This window comes from Xiphias gladius, chromosome 19 (genome assembly GCF_016859285.1).
Source record: "Xiphias gladius isolate SHS-SW01 ecotype Sanya breed wild chromosome 19, ASM1685928v1, whole genome shotgun sequence".
Taxonomy (NCBI): Eukaryota; Metazoa; Chordata; class Actinopteri; order Istiophoriformes; family Xiphiidae; genus Xiphias; species Xiphias gladius.
The window spans coordinates 20954569-20973986 of NC_053418.1; the positions used below are offsets into that span (position 1 = coordinate 20954569).

At 41.5% G+C, this 19418-nt stretch overlaps 1 protein-coding gene across 1 annotated transcript in view; it reads left to right on the top strand.

The window, feature by feature from the left end:
- Positions 1-1277: 1277 nt before the first annotated feature.
- Positions 1278-19418, top strand: part of grk5l (G protein-coupled receptor kinase 5 like) — a 28237-nt gene continuing 10096 nt past the window's right edge. Inside the window, exons 1-3 of the mRNA XM_040156065.1 lie at positions 1278-1345; positions 18776-18871; positions 18962-19074. Coding sequence (XP_040011999.1) covers positions 1294-1345; positions 18776-18871; positions 18962-19074 — 261 coding nt within the window. The 5' untranslated portion in view covers positions 1278-1293. The remainder of the gene's footprint in view (positions 1346-18775; positions 18872-18961; positions 19075-19418) is intronic.

Consider the following 19418-nt stretch of genomic DNA (forward strand, 5'->3'; position numbering starts at 1 on the left):
GAGGTTGGGGGGTGTTACTGGGAGCTGTAAACCAAAGAGTGTATCTTAACCATACTGTATCTATCAGTGTAGGCTGTAAATGTCTATCTGCACTCTTGCAGCTGAATCTAACAATCTTCGTTTTATACCATTTGCAAATGCTCATGGAGTGATTACAGCGCAATACGATTTTTGAAAATAGTGTCTACTGACTAATCTACAACCAGAAATCTTATATTGGTTTGTCCGGTAACTGCACAAAGACAGTCGGATTAGGCCAAGAGGCATTGCTGCTTAATGCAGCGTGTCCTTAACGTTAGTCTTACTACAGTTCTATTGTGTAGTTCGAAATTCGCCCACCAGAGGGCGACTTTGCCTCAATATCCACCTCTACAGTTTTAAAGCTGCCAGTTTTACCCTCATTTGTGTCACTGCAATAGAGACGTGGACTTTCTACCAAGAGGAAGAAAGAGACTGTGCATGTACGTGGCTTTACAACCGGAGTTTCTGCAGACATGCATTTATATCTGGGAATATACTGTGTGAGAGAGGTGTTACAGGGGCTCACACCTGTGGATACACCTGTGTAGGAGGACCATGACTGCTTTACTCATATGTTGAGTAGTAACAGCTTCGGTGAGAGGACACAGCAAAGCTGAATTTTAATATCTATGCTTGTTTTTTTTTTTTTACAATGTGGCGCATCCTTCGGGCAGAGTCAGAAAAACAAACAAGTAGTACTGGAAGTTTTATTTTGCTGCCAAATTGGCTTAACTTCTGGTGGAGTTGTTTCTGTCTCTGGCTTGACGCAGCTGTGACAGACAGGCCCAGCCCTTTTTGATTACGCACCAACGGAGGAGGGGGGCGCGCTGATGTCCTCTCCGGTGCGCTCAGCCAACCCCTGCTGTTGTAATGTAAAGCTGGTAGTATTCTGGTGTACCGCTGTAAAGAATCCACTGAAAGGACTCGGTTTGCATACATCGGTGCCTCCAACTGAATTATTTTCTGCATCGGAGAGATTCCGCACCCAGATTCCGCATGGAATGGTTTTGGGGGGACTGGAGTAGAAATGCAGCGCTGCACTTCCAGCCCACAACAAGAACCATGCCCAGTTTACATTGCAAGCAAATCTATGACATCCTGTTTTATCCGTTACGACTTTGATATGAGCGAAATCTGCTCGGATACCGACGAGGAGTGAAGAAAATACACAGCATACAAGCTGAAGGACGCTGTTTTCGCTGCAGACGCTTGTGTACCGAAAACCTCTGCTTTTAGGATTTTTTTTTTTTTTTTTTTTTTTTTTTTTTTTTGATGGAGCTGGAGAACATAGTAGCCAACACTGTATTGCTGAAAGCGAGAGAGGGTAAGTTGACACATAAAGGAGATAAGTGCAAATAGTAAATAGGCCTGGCTGTGCCACATTTTGCGCTCAATATGCAGAAAAGGTGGGAAGAACCGTAATGATGACGGCACTAGGTAGCCTGCGGACTGTACGGCTCACTACAGCAGGTAAATCCTACAGATACAACGGAGAAAAAAAAGTCTTGTGCGACAATACAGACAACATCAACACTTCCCTTGAATAAGGGTCGTCATGTGATCAGTTTTAGAGATTAGTCTCAGTGATTATTTTCTTTCTGATTTTGACAGCTCTTATGCGTTTTCCCACATATGGGGGGGGGCTCTTCCCCCACATCCGCTTTCGCTGTCTGTGCAAACGAGTGCGTTCTTTCGCAATATTATACATGCTGAGGCACACGCAGAAGCAGGGAATAAGTCCTTTTCTAGGGAATAAATGAGTGTAGGCTGGCTGGCATTTGAACGGCGATCTGATGACGTGACTGTCGTTGAAATCTATGTATGGGGCCTGCACAGGGAGAGACTGATTATCAGTGTATACGCGGGTAAATGTCTGAGAAGGTCAGATCCTGCATTTTGACGCCAAAGTCTGAAATAAGAGGGTACATAGTGTCATTAATCGGTCTTTTTGAGGAAGGCAGGGTCATGCAGAGGGCATGGGGAAGGCCTGCAGGTAAACATCATGCAGTCTGACTCCATGATTGTCTCCCATGAATGGGAATCATTCACTGCAGGTTATACAGCCACTTATATTTCAAGTTTAAGGATTGTAAGCAGTTTGGTAATGCATTAAAAAAATGCAACTGCAACTGTCATGTAAAGCAGAGTTTTCCCATATTTTAAATGAACTGGGTTGAAAAACCATTAGATGTCTTCCCAGGACCATATAAGGAAATATTTTAGTTAGATAACTGTAAACTATCCAGGGGAAGATGAATTATGACAAAAATAGTCACTTTATTTCCTTCTATAAATAAGGTACTGCCGACTAATTTTAACTAAAAAGGAAAAAAGTTTTTCCTAAATGTACTACGACCCCACTTGACCTCTGGAGGTCCCCAAACCTTTATTGGGAACCAGCATTATAAATCCTTGGAGCTCTGGGCTGCATACTTAAATCCTTTCTGGATAAATTCTCTAATCTTTTACGAGCAGTACTCTAAGGTTTAAGTGACTCATTGTTTTGGTGTGTCAAACATGCACACCCTCTAATAACTGCATACACAAGTTTCGATGCATGCAGCATGTGGTTTCATGTGGCAACAGTCTGTTGAGTTGCAGGGTGACACAGGAGAAGACTTTGCGCCTCTGACAGCTCCTTCCATTTATCCCACAATGATGACATACGGAGTCCGTAGGGAGGGCGGAGAGAGTTTCATGGGAATTAATGGAATAATAAAGTGAAGCAGGAAGCCGACATGCTGTCAAAACTCTTAGGAAGGATGCATTCGCCTGTGCGTCAGACTGGACATTTGTTTCATGGGAGCAGAGCACGACTGGGTTGGGTGAATTAAGCTTCATGAATTAATAAGAGCAGTTAATGACCCATGACAGATCTTGCTTGTCCCAGCTGCTCCATTGGTGCTCATCCAGTCCCTGCCCTGACTGTGTGTGGGAGAGAAAAAGGCCTTTCACAATTTCCCATTAAGGGATGAGATGGGTCTTTGAGTTAATAGCTGAAGCACGACTTTCTCAGCAGCTTGATCAATGGCCCTGCAAATGCAGCCGTGGAAGACTGATTCAACCGTTGAGTTAAGATTTGTTGCAGTGTGCACATTGAAATATGTCGCAGGTTGTTGTGACTGTGTTATTGGTCGTGTCCTTTAACTGCCTGAATCTTTAAAGGTTTTATTTTACAAGGCTCAGTGCCAAAGGCTGTGCAGATCCCTCGCACGCTGGTGGTAACTCCTCTGCTTCTCACTTTTAAAAATGACAGAGTACAGTATACACTGTGGCTCCTTATAGGCCACATACCAGCAACAGTGAGAGAATGTGAATGGAGCAAACAGAGTGTTTATTCCTGTTTGTTTATGCAAGTGCATCTCGGGCCACAGCCGAATCGAGAAGCATGTATCTTCTGTCCAAATGCTACCAGGGATGCACGACAGGAAGGCCCAGTTTACACTGCAATCTTTGCCTTGTTTATGCCAGTGTCCTCACACCTCCCAAATCAGTAAAACAGCGCGAGTGGCAGCGAAGCGTAGAAATAATTGATATCCCCAAGCCAGGAGTTTGGGTTTTACAGCCAAGGTCCTGTGAACACTAGTCATTGATTACGCAAACTTAGAGGTGGGTGGTTAAAACAGCTAGAATTTGGTTAAAACTTATGGATCAAAGAGGATTTACGATAAATATGCTGCTTCATTATTATCACAGAATGGGAAATATAACACATTTTGATTTCCATAGAAAAAAGAGGCAGCTCTGACCATACTGAACCATCTCGTGAAGTAACGGCTATCTTACATAAAACCAAATGGTATTATACACCATCAGTCAGATGCAACCCATAATCTATTTAATCAAATTGATTGTTACATAACATAACTGAGTGGGCCACTGCCATCTGAGCTTCATCTTCCTGTTGAGCCCCTCTCCGGTCTCTGTGGAAGATACTTTATGGATGATGAGTATCAAGTGAAATGAAACACCCCAATCTCCAGCGTGATCATCTGAGTATCATCTGACAGCTACAGTATTGTTAACCAGAGCAGCAGGAAATGTTGGTGTGCTTATCTGAAAAGCTCTGCTGTCTCTGTGAACTTTGTTAGCCGAGGACAGTGATGGGTCCCTGGCAGATCAAGAAGAAGTTCTGCAAAGTTATTCAGACCTGACATGGCTGTTTGTTTCAGGGACAACTGTTTGGATGTCGCTTCTTAATGTTAGCTGACAAATACAGCTGGGTGACAAATTAAAGAAAAAGCCAACAATGTCTGTGTCTTAGTAAGGTGTTGAGCCACCATGAGCCACCAGAACAGCTTCAATATGCCTTGACATTGATACTACAAGTCTCTGGAACTCTGCTGGAGGGATGAACACCATTCTAACAAAAGATATTCCCTCATTTGGTGTTTTGATGATGGTGGTGGAGAGCGCTGTCTAACACGTTGGTCCAAAATCTCCCATAGGTGTTCAATTGGGTTTAGATCTGGTGACTGCAAAGGCCATAGCATATGATTCAAATCATTTTCATACTCATTAATCCATTCAGTGAACCCTCATGCTCTATGGACGAGGGCACTGTCATCCTGAAAGAGACCTCTTTTATCAGGATAGAAAGGTTTCATCACAGGATAAAGGTGATCACTCAGAGCAACTTTGTATTGATTTGCGGTGACCCTTCCTTCTAAGGGGACAAGTGGAGCCAAACCATGCCAACAAAATGCCCCCCACAGCATAACAGAGCCACCGGATCCCCAGTAGGGGTCAAGCATTCAGGGCTGTACCGTTCTCTTGGTGTAACCCACACATGCATGAATCATTTGACCATATGACTTTTTTCCACATCTCTGTAGACCGGTGACTACGGTTTTTGCACCTGTGAACTCTCCAATGTGCATTCATCTTTGTAATGGGGGGTTTATGCACTGCAACTATACTATAATATCTCTAATGCACAAGCATCACGGTCATCCAATGTGCGCTGTCGACTACAATTTCCGACCCTGTTTTCTGACGTCTTTCCCATAGATCTAAATGCAGATGTGTCTTTAGTCATTGTTCCTATTGAGACACCAGCCAGCTGAGCAGTATTTGTGACTGAAGCACCTGCCGTCTTTGCCCCAACAATGAACCCTCTTTCAAAGTCACTTTGATCTTTTCCTCTTGCCATCGTGATACAAAATCACAATCAACTGGGCCTGCTCAGCTTTTTTCTACATGCCACAGAGCATGATTAGATGTTAACTGGTTAATTGTACCATGCAGTGGACCTGTGTGGAAGCATCTGCATTCGTTATGTTTCTCCACTCATTCAAGTAGGTTTTTCCTTTAATGTGTTACCCATCTGTAGGTAGACTGAGTGTGCAGGTTTAATACCAGGGTATACTGTAGATTTATGTGTGCATTAGCAGTTGAGGGGGCTGGGCGTGAATTCCTTTGTTTAAATGTAACCTGAACTCAGCCGCTATGACGAGAGCAACATCAGTGCAGTAGACCCTGAGGTTATTGTGTGTGTGTGTGTGTGTGTGTGTGTGTGTGTGTGTGTGTGTGTGTGTGTGTGTGTGTGTGTGTGTGCGCGCGCCTCTGCTTGCCTCCCCATTCACAACTCTTGCTGGCAGCAGTCATAGACTCCTGGCCAGGCAAGCAAATGTCATCGGCTATTGGAGTGAATGAGAGTTAGGGGGAAAAACTGCATTGCTGCATCCAGATGCCTTTCTTGAACTTCAGTAACAGAGCTAGGGTATTTAGTCTGGGCTACTAGACTGAATTCCACCCTGCTGCATGCTGGCTTCCTCAGTTGGGCTGTTGTCCTGGATATTGTAGGTACGTACCGCAAGTCAAGTGAATAAAGGACCTTGTTTGACAGTCTATAAATTTATGCTTTGGATGATTGGATTCTGTTGTGTTTAAAAACCAATCCTATCATTTTTTTCGGCCCATTGCACTTTCAAGAGGATATTTTGATTAATACAAACATTACAGACCAGCTGATTAGTCAATACAAAAAGCTATGCATGAGACAAGATAACATAAGATAACAAACATGAGGTATTGTCTGCACATGCGATGTGTGTGGGCTCTGAATGTGCGTAGTGGCTTCGAGCTCCCTGCTGCAGAGGGGTGGGGGCGTAGCGGTGTTGCTTCCTCATGTGATGCCACAGCAAGTCTCGGCAAGCCAGGGCAGCTGTTGTCAATACAACTGACAGAATTTCAGTGAAATGAACTGGGTAGCCTGTTCGATTCTGCGACCTCAACTATCAAACACACAACACAGGCTTTTGTTGTTCTGTCTGATCCTGCTCCTGTCAGATAATAGTAATGTCAATTTGAATAATATACAGGAGACACTTTGCTGCCACACACAAACTTTCTCTCCCATTCCCACACAAACAAAAAAACTTGCCTGGAGTGCTCCTCCCTCAGGACCCCTCTGAAAGGACGGAGCCATGACATAATGCCATCAATTTTTTTAAATTTTTTTTTTAGAGAGCGTTAATGAAGGGGAGAGTAAAATACACGTGAAGGAAACCACCCTTTTGTTTCATCCTGGGGATCTTTTGATGGGAAAGAAGCAAGGGACAAGAAAAGAACACTTGTGAAGAAAGTCTATTGCAAGTAGCTGCAGGGCTGTTCGTGACCCACTCTTACACATCTCATATTTATCACTTCTCTCAGAGGTGTTTCACTTTGATTGTTAAAGCAATAACTGTGTGTGTGTGTGTGTGTGTGTGTGTGTGTGTGTGTGTGTGTGTGTGTGTGTGTGTGTGTGTGTGTGTGTGTTTTTTTTTTCTTTTTCTTTTATGTTTTCACCTCTGGCATGCATGCTTCAGGAGCACTTCAGGGTTACTGGACATAGTGGTAATATTAGGTCAGTGGCCCAACAAATAAAATTGTGTTCAACACTTTGGTCCAGACTAAAATGTTTCAGTTATGAAATGGATGTGCTTGAAATTTGGTACAGATGTTCATGGTCCCCATAGGATGAAGCCATATATCAATAAATAAAGATTATTATTATTATTATTATATTATTACCTCACTTGGGCTGTGCTGTAGCGCCACCAGCACGTAGATATTTGTAGTTTTGAGTGAAATGTCTAGACAACTATTGGATTGCCAAGTAAGTTGTGTTTCCCACAGGATTAACGATAACAATTTCAGTGATCCATGGAATTTTCATCTAGCTCGATGTGTGTTGTGTGTGACAGTAATTGTTAGGTGTGTGTGTGTGTATATATATATATACACACACGCACACACACACACACCTAACAATTACTGTTAGGACCATAAGTGTTTGGACAGTTACGCAATTTTCGTAATTGTGCCTCTGTACGACACCACAATGATTCTGAAAGATGTGATTGAAGTGTAGACTTTCAGCTTAAATTCAAGAAGTTTAACAAAAAATATCGCATTAACACTTTGGGGATTACAGCCATTTTGATAAACAGTCCCTCATTTTCAGAGCCTCAAAAGTAATTGAACAATTGACTGACAATCTGTTTCATGGATAGATGTGGCCTGTTCTCTTGTTATTTCATGACATGGGTATCGATGCAAATGAAGGAGGCCATCATTAGGCTGAAAAAGCAAAACAAACCTATCAGACAGATGGCAGAAACCTTAGGAGAAGCCAAATCAACAATTGGTACATTCTTGAAAAGAAGGAATGAACTGGTGAGCTATGCAACACCAAAAGGCCTGGAAGACCATGGGAGACAACTAAAGTGGACGATCGCAGAATACTTTCCCTGGTGAAGAAAAACCCCTTTACAAAATCTAGTCAGGTCAAGAACACTTTTGAGCAGGTAAGCATATCATTGTCAAAGTGTACAATCAAGAGATGCCGCCATGAATGTAAATACAGAGGGTTTACCACAAGGTGCAAACCACTGTTAACACTCAAGAAAGAACAGAAACGCCAGATTAGACTTTGCCAGAAAACATCTAAAAAAGCCTGCCCAGTTCCCGAACAAGATTCTTTGGACAGATCAAACCGAGATTAACTTGTATCAGACGAGCATGTCAAACATGGTGGACGCAGTGTTATTCATGAGCATGTATGGCTGGCAATGGAACTGGGTCAGTGGTGTTTATTGATGTCGTGACTGCTCACATTCAGTCAGATTCTGCAAAATTGTTTGGACGGTGCTTCACAGTGCAGATGGATAATGACCCAAAACATACTGCGAAAGCAAAACAAGAGCTTCTCAAGGCAAAGAAAAGGAATATTCTTCAACAGCCAAGTCAGTCACCTGACTTCATCCCAACTGAGCATGTTTTTCACTTCCTGAAGACAAAACTGAGGGCAGAAAGACACATGAACACGCAGCAACTGGAAGCAGCTTCAGCATTTGGTGATGTCCATGGTTTCCAAACTTCAGGCAGTCATTGACTGCAAAGGATTTTCATCCAAGTATTAAATATAATCCTTATGTTAGTTGGTCCAATTACCTTTGAACCTCTTGAGGGACAACGTATAAAAATGGCTGTAATTCTTAAACTGTTAATGGGGTATTTTCTGTTAAATCCCCTGAAATAAAACTGAAATACTGTGTACATATGTATATGTATATGTATGTATATTTATATACAGATGATTCCTGAGATTTTGCCTGTATTTGACAGTCTAGAAAGCAACAAGACTCAAGGGCGGACATGCAACAAAGGGCCCCTGGCCTGGTATCAAACCGAGTTTGTTGCGGTTATTTGGTTATGCACCTTAACCATTAGGCTACTGGACAACCCCGTGCTGAGATAGTGTGGTTTCAGTTGAAACTGCATCAACAGTTAAAGTCAGGGGTTTTTTTTATGGGAATACTTCAGAATTCAAGAGCAAGGGGCTTTTTTTCAGCTCCCCATCTTCTACCAGCAGTTATATACAGCGATATGAAGCAAAGAAGAAGCAGAGATACCAATTTCTCCATCAACAATATACCACAAGGCTCGCTATGAGTAGGAGTGTGACTCATCTTTTCTTGAGTGGAAAAATTCAGCTCTCTGGCTCTTACTATCTCTATTGTTATTGCTGTCTCTACCCACACATACAGTATATGTAACTCAGCTGGATGCAACAAGTTCACGCCTGTTCTCCGGGGGCTGTCGAGTGGAATTCTGGGAAATATAGGAGTTAATTATCTAAAGTAGAAGTAGACAAGGCCGGCTGAAGGAAAGTAGATGCAGAAAAATGTGAATTTTTAGCAGCTTGTCACTAAAGTACTACAAGAATGCACTGAGCAGCGAAACTGATATCTTTTTTTCACCTTGTCAGACATACAGGTCATTACTTATGTAGCATTTTATTGTGTTTTAATGTTCTTCCTGTGGTCTGCACTGCTGCCATATCTGTTAAATGGAACATCCAATGAATATTTGATGTGCGTTAATCAGGGAATAATCAATACTGAAACTTTTGAAGCTTCCTCCCTGTCTCCTGCTGCGTGAGGGGATAGCTAGACTATGCACTTTTTCATTTTGTACACCTCCATGCAAACAGGCTGATGCGCGCACAGCAAGGTCATTATAGAGATTGCAGTTACATGAAGCTGTGTAATTTCTCCAAAGTTAAACAACGGCAGGTAAATAAAACCTGAGGGATCTTATCACCTTGTTTATGTTTTGAGGAGAAGGAAATAGTCATTTCTATGTATGTAGCTATAGTCCCACATGTGCCACCTTAGGATTCTTCACAATACTTTCTGAAAGAAAAATAAGGCAGTTTATGAAATCTAATATTGTAAAAACATAATACATCTCAAACTATTCTTCCTTAAGGCTTCCTCTGAGTTTTCCACAACAGGGAAAAAAGACAAACGATAACCAGATAAAAGAGGTAAAAGGTGAGATGGCAGATTTCTCTCAGCTCAGTTAAGGCCACAACACACTCTCCGGTACCTTTTTTTTTTTTCTTTCGAGGGATGTTGCTATAACAGGAACAAAAGAACATGGAATGTCAACATAGGAGCAAGACGCGGAACAAACATCTTCATGACGAGAATGTGTGCGCGTCTGTGAAGACAAAAAGGAAATGGAGAACAAGCCTGAGAGGATAAAGACAGTTTTAGAAGGCCAATGTAATCACTCTAGCTCTGTTTCCAGGATGGTTTTTTGTGCCGTTCCTATGAGTGATACACACGCGCACACACACACACCTATGTTCAATAACATCTATCCACATGCACAATGTGTTCCATCAGTTTGATAAGTCTTGTTTTCACTGGAAGCACTTCCCTCCATGTTTGCTCTCTTGTGATGTAACTGCAGAGTTCCACTCTGAATGAGAAGAAATAAAATCATCCCTCATGAAGATGTAAGATTACGTTGCCATAATATTCACCCTACCAAAACATTTATGGAGGTGAACAAACACACTAGCACCTTGTCAGAGCGTAGGAGCGTCCCATTATGGCTAGCTTCATGTGGACTATGCACTGTCCTCCTGGATTTTTATGGATGAGCAAACACCATGTATTAATCACCGTGCCCCGGTGCTTTGATCGGACAGCCTGGTGGGTTATATAATTTCAGTCTATCGAATGTTTTTCGCCCCTCACATTCCGTATTTTAGATATTTATAGAACAGGAAACTTGTGGCACCTAACTCTTCCCAGACAGGAAATGTACCCTGCCTTCTGCTGCTTTTGTGAGATTTCTGCCCCTGCATGCAAGTTTTCACACCAAGTATCTTCCTGCACATTCACTTATGAACATACACACTCACAGACACAGTCACTTCAGCGACTACTGTCACAGCTCACCAGCTCTGAGGTCATGGACCGGTTTGACCACCTAATACTGTATTAACACATTGCTCCTGCCCTTGGGCTGGTGGCTATTTATAGCAGTAATGTTTACAAGGACATAAATACAGGAAAATAGTCGCAGTTGTATATCCGTTTTCTTGAAGCTTTGTGCGAATGAAGCTGTGGGCAATATGCTACACACTGAAAATATGTCTCAATCAATCTTGAACACATTTAGCTTTTATGCTGAATGCAGCTGTATTGTTAAGGTCAAGTTAGATTCAAGTGTTATTGTCAACGCCATACACAGCTTTATGCTAGCATCAATACTGCTGATAAGATCTCCCTTTTATTGTCTATGACTGATTTTGAGTTTATGACCCCTCATTAAGTGGTTTAACATGTGACCCCCGCAGCAGCCAAAAGAATAGTCGAGTGTTGCCAGATAAAAGGTGTACGTCACAGATGTTTGCTTTGCGCACATTAGCAGATGTTACAGCCAGATCGTCGAGCTATTATTGCGATAATGAGAAATACGTGGACAGAGAGGCTCGTTCAGGATGGTAATAAGGCGGCTGGACAGAGGGACCGACATGACATCATGGTGGAACAGGGCAACAAAGAGTGTCTTCCTGCTATAGTCCTCCCTTCTGCTCAGGTCTGGGCAGCGTTTCCCCAGCTTCCTGTGGCACACAGACCACACACACAAACACACTTGCTACATTTAAACTAAACCTGAGCGCTTACCTTAACAAGTCCTCCTTTCAATAACAATTATTAGCATGTAGAGATAAATTGGACGACAATGCCACTGGTAAATAAAGCCTTAAAATTTGCTGTAGAGTTTGATAAGTGTTACCAAAAAGTGAACCTTGTGTAGGATTTATTGTAGTGCTGTTGGCTGGACTGCATTCGCTTGTACGAATGTAATCTGATAAAATATAATATATATTGGTGATTAGTTAATTTGTCTTCCATCTTTACTTGTATCGCTACATCTTTTCTTATGCTGTACACCTAGTAACATGCTAAAATTTACACAGGACAGGACAACCGACAAAAAGCAAAATCGGGAATGGTGATTTATTTCAAAGCAGCTCCTCTTCTGTCTTTGTTTGCAAGAGGTGGATATCTAGTACTATGTCATCTAGATGTTTTTCTGATAAAGCAAAAGCATATACTGCAGAGCCCTGCAAAGCCGGAAGAGGATGTTTTATTGAGAGCACCAATGCAAACTTCTCTTCTTTGCGTGATAATCTGCTTGTTGTCTATTTACAACTCATGCTTTGCATACATAAGAACACCTGCCATAACCTGCAGATCTCATGCAAATAAAGTAACAGTATTGAACAGCTGGACACTGTGGGAGAGAAGGAAGAGGGAGACTTTGAGAGAACAAAGGCGTTTGCATGATACTCTGGTGCTGGTTGGCTTCACTGTGTTGGTACCTCACTGACCACCACAGTATGACTCAACTACGAGGCCGACATTAAACAAATCTGACAAAGGAGATGATGTGAGGATGAGCGAGAGTTGGATAACAAGAAAGAGATAATCAGTTGTTTGTCAACAAGGATGAAATTTTAGGTCGGGGGGAGATGAGTGCGAAGAGTCAAAGAAATGTAACAACATCTTTCTAACTTTTTGCAGTGTAAGTGTAGAGAATAGCACATATTCACATCACTCTGTAGATGTTGTGACATATATGCCAGATGAAAAGAATGGGTTTCAGGATGTGGTTTCAGCTGGTTTTCCACAGAAGAGCTGGCTGCACAGCTGGAGTTACAATGTAAGTGGAGGTGTTTGACACCTCAGAGAGCGTGTGTGTGTGTGTGTGTGTGTGTGTGTGTGTGTGTGTGTGTGTGTGTGTGTGTGTGTGTCTTTGTGTGTGAAAGAGAGGTACAAACTGGTTAATAGCTGGGATTCTTTTGTGTGTCAACACTTTATGAATATAACCTCACAGCTAGGCAGAGACATTTTTGAATGCGTGGATAGATGGGGCCTGCAGGACTGCCCGAGTCGGTTAAACTGAGCACGAGGACATTACTAGAGAGAGGTCACAGTGGAAATACTGTGTGCACACAAACACACACAGATGTTTGGGATGCCGGTAACCCCCTGGTGTCGAGCCAGACGGATGTCGTTCCCTCTCTGACCTTATTTTTGCTTCACTTGACATGCCTTCATGATGTCAGAGCTGCTAAGCAGAAACATAAATAAAGGGCGGCGACCACACTGCCCGCATGGAACAAATTAGACTGGCAAGTTCCTGTGTGCAGCGTACCCACAGCGCAGTGCATATTTGTACTGATGTGTAAGTGACGGACCATGAGAAAGTAAGGACTGTGCTAATAGAGAAAAAAATAGATGAAGGAGTAAGGATGAGGGTTTATGCGCAACATTTACAAGCATATTCAAACTTTTAGTAGCCCAGTGTTGTTAAACAGGAATCCAGGAGTTACTGATCTGGACATTAAACAAAACACATGTAAGTGGAGGTTTTCTCCTGCTGCTTCATACAATGATTTTAATACCGCAGTGCTTCCTTTTATGTTGATATTTACAGTCCTTTTGTAAACACCACCCCCACCAGACCTATTTTGTTACATCCAGCCAAAATATTTCCCCTTCAGTGAGCAGATATACAACAGCTGACGGCCACCAACAATTCAAAACAGAACTTGAACTCTTTTGAACTGATTCAGGTTTGTATATATATATATATATATATATTTTTTTTTTTAGCCCACAGACATCAGAGATGTAAAAAAAAAAACATGTTTTTGAGAGCGGTTGGATGTGTTTGTGTATGGATGTTCAGGTCTGTGCACCCAACAGGCCTATGTTGATACTCATATTCCTTCCTGCAATAAATCCTAAATTAGTTAAAAATTAAATATGCCGACAGGGGTACTGGTAAGAGCAGTTTGGATGTTTTCATTTCCACCAACTTTCCCACACCCTAACTCTCTTTTTTCACGCACAGTGAAGAATGACATTAAAGGTTTCATTAGCAATGATAAATATGCTATATGTGGCAAAATGAGGCCCTTTAATAAAACAACATCTTCACTTACTGTGCAGAACATCTGGTCATCTGTAGCAGTGGTTCCCAACCTGGGGGGTTGAGACGCCTGGAACGGGTTGGGATGAATAACAGAATAAGAAAGCAGACAAAAAACACAAACTTTTTTTTCACTATAGTTTGCTCTAATCTTTGCTTTTTTTAATTGAATTACTGGATAATTTTTTATGACGAGAGGCCATACATAGACGCTTGAGTATTTAGACATCGGCACAATTTTTCTAATTTATCGTCTGTACACCACCACAATGGATTTGAAACACAGCCATCAAGATGTGATTGAAGTGTAGTTTTTGATCTTCAATTCAAGGGGGTTTAAAAAATATATTCCTTTAACCGTTTAGGAATTATAGTCATTTTTATACATTGTCCCTAATTTTCAGAGGCTCAAAAGTAATTGGAGAAACCACCATAATTATAAATAAAAGGATTATTTTAGTACTTGGATGAAAATCCTTTGCAGTCAATGACTGCCTGAATTCTGGAACCCATGGACATCACCAAATGCTGAGTTTCCTCCCTTGACATGCTTTGCCAGGCCTTTACTGGAGCCGCTTCCAGTTGCTGCTTGTTCATGTGTCTTTCTGCCCTCAGTTTTGTCTTCAGGAAGTGAAAAACATGCTCAGTTGGGTTGAAGTCAGGTGACTGACTTGGCTGTTGAAGAATATTCCTTTTCTTTGCCTTGAGAAGCTCTTGTTTTGCTTTTGCGGTATGTTTTGGGTCATTATCCATCTGCACTGTGAAACACCATCCAAACAATTTTGCAGAATCTGACTGAATGTGAACAGATAGTATAGACCTATACACTTCAGAATACATATTGCTAGTTTCTATCAGCAGTCACACCATCAATAAATACCAGTGACCCAGTTCCATTGCCGGCCATACATGCCCATGAATAACACTGCGTCCACCATGTTTGACATGCTCTTCTGATACAAGTTAATCTCGGTTTGATCTGTCCAAAGAATCTTGTTCGGGAACTGGGCAGGCTTTTTTAGATGTTTTTTGGCAAAGTCTAATCTGGCGTTTCTGTTCTTTCTTGAGTGTTAACAGTGGTTTGCACCTTGTGGAAAACCCTCTGTATTTACATTCATGGCGGCATCTCTTGATTGTACACTTTGACAATGATACACCTACCTCCTCAAGAGTGTTCTTGACCTGTTTAGGTGTTGTGAAGGGTTATTCTTCACCACTGAAAGAGTTCTGCGATCGTCCACTGTAGTTGTCTTCTGTGATTTTCCAGGCCTTTTGGTGTTGCATAGCTCACCAGTTCATTCCTTCTTTTCAAGAATGTACCAAATTGTTGATTTGGCTTCTCCTAAGGTTTCTGCCATCTGTCTGATAGGTTTGTTTTGCTTTTTCAGCCTAATGATGGCCTCCTTCATTTGCATCGATACCCATGTCATGAAATAACAAGAGAACAGGCCACATCTATCCATGAAACAGATTGTCAGTTAATTGTTCAATTACTTTTGAGGCCCTGAAAATGAGGGACTGTGTATCAAAATGGCTGTAATCCCCAAAGAGTTAATATGATATTTTTGTTAAATCCCTTGAATTAAAGATGAAAGTCTACACTTCAATCACATCTTGATGGCTTTGTTTCAAATCCATTGTGAAGGTGTATTGAGGCACAATTATGAAAATTCCAATGTCCAAATACTTATGTACCTAACTGTATAGCGATGTTCTGTTTATATACCCATGAAGCTGTAAGCTTGCAACCTTATCCAACCCTAAAACACAGGGGGTCGATGGGCCTGAAGCAGCAAATGAGGTCAGTCATTGGCTGGCAGCAACTTAGTCGCGATGATGTAGAGGTGATGATAACAGAAAATCCTCAACAAAGTCTGAAAAGAAAAAAGAGAGGAAAGAAAAGGAAAGCAAACAGGACACAGATAGAAAAAGGAGGAACTACATTATTTGTAGATGTCTCAGCATTGTGTAGAAGTTGAATGCCTGGGTGGAGTGCTGATGTTTGGTACAATCATCTGACATTGCGCTGACCCTTCACAGGAAATCTACGCCATTTGGTGGATGCTTTCATCCACAAATGCCTTACAGTAGCACAAGTGCATTCATTTTTAGCATGTGGCCCCCACGGGGAATGACCTTCCCTGCTCACAGTACTGTTGTGGATTTTGGCAGACGTCATCTTTTTATTAAAAGAGATTAAAATATTGGACCACACAGCAGATCGCGCTGATGTCCTGTTGTGGAGCATAACTTTACATATTAACTGTTTTCAGAGAACAACTGGTGCTTAAATAGGGAACTCTGCCTGTTTAAAGCTTGTTTGGTCTACTGTAATGTTGATGAGGAGCAGGTGGTGGGAGTTTATGATTCTCCTGGGGATATTTTGACTTAAGTTATTAATACACTCATGTTTGTCCATGGCGATATGACTACCTCTTATGTGTGTAAGCTGTAATGACGAGTGCCCCTTTATTAAAAAAAATGACCCTACCTGAAGTTATATTAAGGGTTCCCACAAGAGTTTTTTGTGGATCATAAAAGTAGGGAATGAATTAAAAATTGTGTTTGTCTGCTCTAACGGAAGCTGCAATGGTTATCATGTCTGGCTAAGTAGCTTACTACCTGCATTAGTAACCTAGCATCACTTCCAAAGCTACGGAGCATAATTAGCCGAGCAGGCCTCTGATGATATGATATCAGAGTTTACGCTAACGTTAGCAGCTCTTGGAAAAGTTTAGAATCCAGCAACTCCAGCCAAACTCACTACCTGAGAAACAGTTAGGTTTGTCAAGCTCGTTGGTTAGTACTCATTTGCCTATTGTAAAAGTGAATGTTTTAAAATAAAAATAAAGCAAAAAAGCATTATGGGATTTATTTTTACATCTAGCCTATGTTGCTTGTCCGAAGTTGTTTTTCTATAGGTAGCATCTGAACAGGTTTTTATTGGAATACAAGAACAATGTTGCTCCTAGTACAGAGCATTTACAAGATCTGTGTTTGCTCTACATGGATCACTGGTGAGGATGCTGACTTTTTGCCCAGGAGTAGCTTTAGCCTCACTATTAGCACGGTGTCATGTACAGTATGTTGCCATCTGGTGCATATTTCAGGCGCTTTTATGGTTGTTGTTTTAAATCGAGTCAGCTGGGAACCAATTCAGGTTGAGAATTTTCAACCAAATCACAGAGATAGCGTCAGTTAATTAGTGGATTAAAATCTGCCATTTCAGCTTATTAAATTTACGGTCGTCACCTAGAGATTTAGTTTGCTTTTGATTACCTCTGTGTGAATCAAAGACCTATTGTTACAGAAATACCATGAATTTGGATTGGTATATCTAATATCTAATGAAGCCTTTGTGTACCCTGCTAGTACGGTAATCAATATTAATTAACAATGGTGGCATTCAGAGATTGGTCAGTTGTCTCAGGTCAGTTTGGCTCCACTTTTGACTGGTTGTTGCAGCCTTTTGTAAAATGATCAGTATTCTGAAATTGACAAATGAGGAAGGTCTGTTAGTGCTGTTAGTGTGCGGTAATTAAACTTTTTCATTTCTGCTTACAGTATGAAAAATACAGTGAAATGTTGTGCATCTATTTGTGCATATATTTAGGCAAAAAAAAAGAAATAATGCAAAAAATGTGTATTTGAGAAAGATACAAGAAAGCGTGTGTGTGTGTGTGTGTGTGTGTGTGTGTGTGTGTGTGTGTGTGTGTGTGTGTGAGTGTTTTTTTCCATAGTGGCAACAGATACCAAATGGAAATAGAAAACAAAGAACAAAACTTGAATTTAAGGTCATGACTTCTGTAGCGCAGTGCACATATCTGAAATGTTTACACTGGAGTTCATCAGTCATGAGCACAATACTTGTGATGCAGTAGCTTCACCTTAACTGTTGGTATCATGATGAGGAATAAACAAGGCCTGTAGGTCTAATATGACACCGAAAATTAATAATTTATTGCAAAGGACGCACAATGTGTTTAAGATTAATTTTAAGATAAATTTCAAACAGCAGCGTTGCATGAGACAGTACTTCAGGAGGATTGATGCGGAAACTGCTAAAGCTTTCACTCAAAGGCTCCAGCATGACGTAGTGCCTCACACATTCCTGGGTTATTACTTAAAGATGTCTGCCTGTCATTGCTTCTCCTGCTCTCATGCTCTCAGTCTTGCCTCTCACATCAGGCGAGCCACTCACTGCCATTTTCCACTGAACAGAGTGGAACCCCTGTCAGTTCATTAGAGCAGTCTTTGCACATTAAGAAAAAAAATAAAACGAACAAGACAAGGGGCACAGGAAGCTGGAATGGATGGAAAGCAGTGAAATAAGTATTTAAAGTTGTGTTTAATCCTGTTCGGTGGACAGCATAAGAGAGGAAAAGGCAGAGGGGATTTTAACATGGTTTAGATTAGAAATGTGGAAGTGGTCAAATGTGAGAGGCAAGTTTAAGACAGGATAAATTGGTTTAATGGATGACTGCACCGTAAGTTTCCCTTAAAGATTTAAGGAGATGATGTGGATGTAAGTGATTTTTGTTTGTGATGGTGTTACGTTGCTCCAGGAAGCTGATGCATGATTATTCAGAGTGGTGGAATCCAGTCTGGCAAAGTCCCGGATTCTGATGGGAATTGAGCTAGTCAGAATAGGCTTTCTGTTTGTGTGGAGACAAACACACAGACACACATATTAAACACACACTGTTCCACTTCCCGAAAAGCTACTGAGTGAGAAAGAAAGTAAGTAGAGAGAGGAGAGATTTATGGAGGAAGTTAGACACAATCTATGAATTATATATACACACTGAGACTATGATTCCATTCAAGCGAGAGCCCAAACACAACCCCCCCACTCCTTTTAGCCATTAGACTTTCATTTGCTCCTCACGAGTGAAAATAAACTTTGACAACTTTATGAAGTTATACAATTATAACATTTTCATCCTTTTCTCTCTCACTACAGGTGGAGGAGGAAAGCGGAAAGGCAGGAGCAAAAAATGGAAGGAGATCCTTCGCTTCCCCCATATAAGCCAGTGCACTGAGCTGGGAAACAGCATAGGTACGTGTTTGTGTTTGCTCACCTGCATCTGAAGCGTGTATGCTTCTCTGTTGGCTTGGTTTTAAACTGTGTGTACTTTTTCTTTTTCAGAGAGGGACTATGTCAGCATCTGTGAGAAACAGCCCATCGGACGGCTTCTCTTCCGTCTTTACTGTGAGACCAGACCTAAACTGCAACGATGCATCCAGCTACTGGACGCAATGGTACACACATGCACACTTACCCACTGAGTGGGCGTCTTTTTACCAGAAGTTTGCCATTGGAATCCCAGAATATCCCCAGGAAGATGTTGAGAAAGTTCAAAAACAACTCTTTTTTTCCCTTTTAATAATCAAAATCAAAGGGTCTGTGAACAAAGCATTTAACTCCTAATTGATCTTTCACTAACCGCCACCCCCAAACAACTATTGTCCAATCATAGCGGAGTAACTACGAACAGCTGGGCTGTTAAACTTTGTGTTTCTCCAGTTGCTGAACAGTGTTCATGGGGCTCTAATAAAAGAGTTACTTGGTATCTCAAGGAGGGCGGTGTCTTCTAACCTTTCCA